The sequence below is a fragment of the Engraulis encrasicolus genome, chromosome 24 (genome assembly GCF_034702125.1).
Source record: "Engraulis encrasicolus isolate BLACKSEA-1 chromosome 24, IST_EnEncr_1.0, whole genome shotgun sequence".
In the NCBI taxonomy this organism is placed as follows: Eukaryota; Metazoa; Chordata; class Actinopteri; order Clupeiformes; family Engraulidae; genus Engraulis; species Engraulis encrasicolus.
The window spans coordinates 2,250,108-2,252,607 of NC_085880.1; the positions used below are offsets into that span (position 1 = coordinate 2,250,108).

Here is a 2,500-nt window from a genome sequence, read left to right on the forward strand (position 1 = left end):
ATCTATTCCTAACAGTGTTTTTTGGCGCTAGTCCCCATAGCAAAAAGTCTGTACTTTTATACGTGCGACGGCAGTATAAATGGTGCACTTCCTAAAACGTGTAATAATTTCTCCTCCGTGTGCTTTGTTCTCTGTGTGACAGATGTGATCCACACGGTGGGTCCCATAGCCAGAGGACTGGTGGGCTCGTCCCAGAGGGAGGACCTGGAGGCCTGCTACAAGAACTCTCTGCAGCTGGTCAAGGACAACGGCCTGCGCTCTGTGGTGAGTGGAGTGGAGTGGAGTGGAGTGAAGGTTTTATTTCCTGGTTTCATAGTTTTATAGTTTGATATAGTTTTTCCCTGTCTGTCTGTTTGTGTCTCTCTCTCACACACACACACACACTCTCACTCACTCACACAAACACACACACTCTCTCTCTCTCTCTCTCTCTCTCTCTCTCTCTCTCTCTCTCTCTCTCTCTCTCTCTCTCTCTCTCTCTCTCCTTCCCTCTCTCTCTCTCTCTCATTCACACACACACACACACACACACACACACACACACACACACACACACACACACACACACACACACACACACACACACACATACACACACACACACACACACACACACACACACACACACACACACACAAACTCACATTCAGTTTGTCTTTTTTCCTGTCAGTGTGTCACTTTTCCCCAGCCTGGATTCCACCTGCTTCTCAAACAATTTTGAACTGAAAAAAACAAAACGTTTCTCTACAAAGAACCAGTCAGTCTCCACATTAAAATAAATGGAACCTTTTTCATCTCATTTTTTTAAAATGGTGTACAGGCAGATGTTCATAGCGTCTAAGCATGGTTGGGGCAAACTGAATGTTTTATTCATTTTTTACGAAAACAATACTAAATATTTCTTGAGTTATGGATAACTTTTGCTCCGACACAGAAAGCTGACAACTGTCTGCCATCTCCAGAGTAAAAAAAATGAGCACATTGTTCCTGTAAACAGCAGATATCTGCTTTTAGAAACGAGACGCATATAAATAATATTGCTTATCCAAAGTTTTGGTTATTGACTGCTGCTCTTCCAGCTTCTCTAATGGAGGTCAATGCCCAAACTCCAGGGAAAGCACATCTATGCCAAGTATGTACGGTAGGCCAAGTGCAGGACCTGCAACCTGTAAGTGAGACTGTTTTGCTACAATCAGGCCCTAAAAATGTACACCGTTCCCTGCTTAAAACATATTGGCAGCTGAGGACTTGATGATTAGTATGAAAATGCTGAAGCCAGTGACAGACGGCATCATAGTTAGGCACACAGCTGTCACTTCCCCTCTCGGTTTCAGACAGGGACAGCAACATAATGACTCCAGTTTAACCGCCAAATAAGCATCAACATTTTTAAAAGGAGGGAAAAAAGAGAAGGAAACTTGATCGAGGCGTCGCACACAGCCAAAACCTGTCATTGAAATGCTCTCATTTGCTAAGAGATGTAACTCTGCAAAAAATGACCACAGTGTGTCCCATTCCATGACACATTCATGCACGCACGCGCACACGCAAGCATGCACACAACCCAGCACACACACACACGCAAGCATGCACACACACACACACACACACACACACACACACACACACACACACACACACACACACACACACACACACACACACACACACACACACACACACACACACACACACACACACACACACACACACACACACACACACACACACACACACACACACACACACGCTGGCAGCAAGTTTGGATAGACTCGGCCAGTGCAGTGTGGGGAGCCCCTACCGTGCAGGGAGACTTAATGAAGCTGGCCAGAGACCAGGAGCTTTGGACCAGACAGCAACACACACACACACACACACACACACACACACACACACACACACACACACACACACACACACACACACACACACACACACACACACACGCACACACGCACACACGCGCGCGCACGCGCGCGCGCGCGCGCGCACACACACACACACACGCACACCATGCCAGAGACAGCAGCTCCAGTCTAATGTCTGAAGATGCTGCTCTCTCTCTCTCTCTCTCTCTCTCTCTCTCTCTCTTTTTTTTTCTTTCTCTCTCTCGCTCTCTCTCTCGCTCTCTTTCTTTCTCTCTCTCGCTCTCTTTCTTTCTTTCTCTCTCTCTCTCTCTCTCTCTCTCTCTCTCTCTCTCTCTCTCTCTCTCTCTCTCTGGTCCAGCTGCTACTGGTACTGCTCTCCCGCTCGCCCGATTCCCCATATCACCATCTCGTCCACATGAGTTATGAATCTGCTTGGATACACCACGGCCCTGGCCAGAGAGATTGCCTATTTGTGTGTGTGTGTGTGTGTGTGTGTGTGTGTGTGTGTGTGTGTGTGTGTGTGTGTGTGTGTGTGTGTGTGTGTGTGTGTGTGTGTGTGTGTGTGTGTGTGTGTGTGTGTGTGTGTTGGCGGGGAGTACTGTTCAGGAAAAGAGGGAACAGTGAGTCTGGAA

The 2,500-nt window shown here is 47.4% G+C and overlaps 1 protein-coding gene across 2 annotated transcripts in view; it reads left to right on the plus strand.

Moving 5' to 3' along the window:
- macrod2 (mono-ADP ribosylhydrolase 2) overlaps positions 1–2,500 on the plus strand; it is a 746,875-nt gene that overhangs the window by 535,273 nt on the left and 209,102 nt on the right. For both annotated transcript variants that reach the window (XM_063191009.1, XM_063191010.1), the window contains exon 6: positions 143–264. In XM_063191009.1, coding sequence (XP_063047079.1) covers positions 143–264 — 122 coding nt within the window. The remainder of the gene's footprint in view (positions 1–142; positions 265–2,500) is intronic.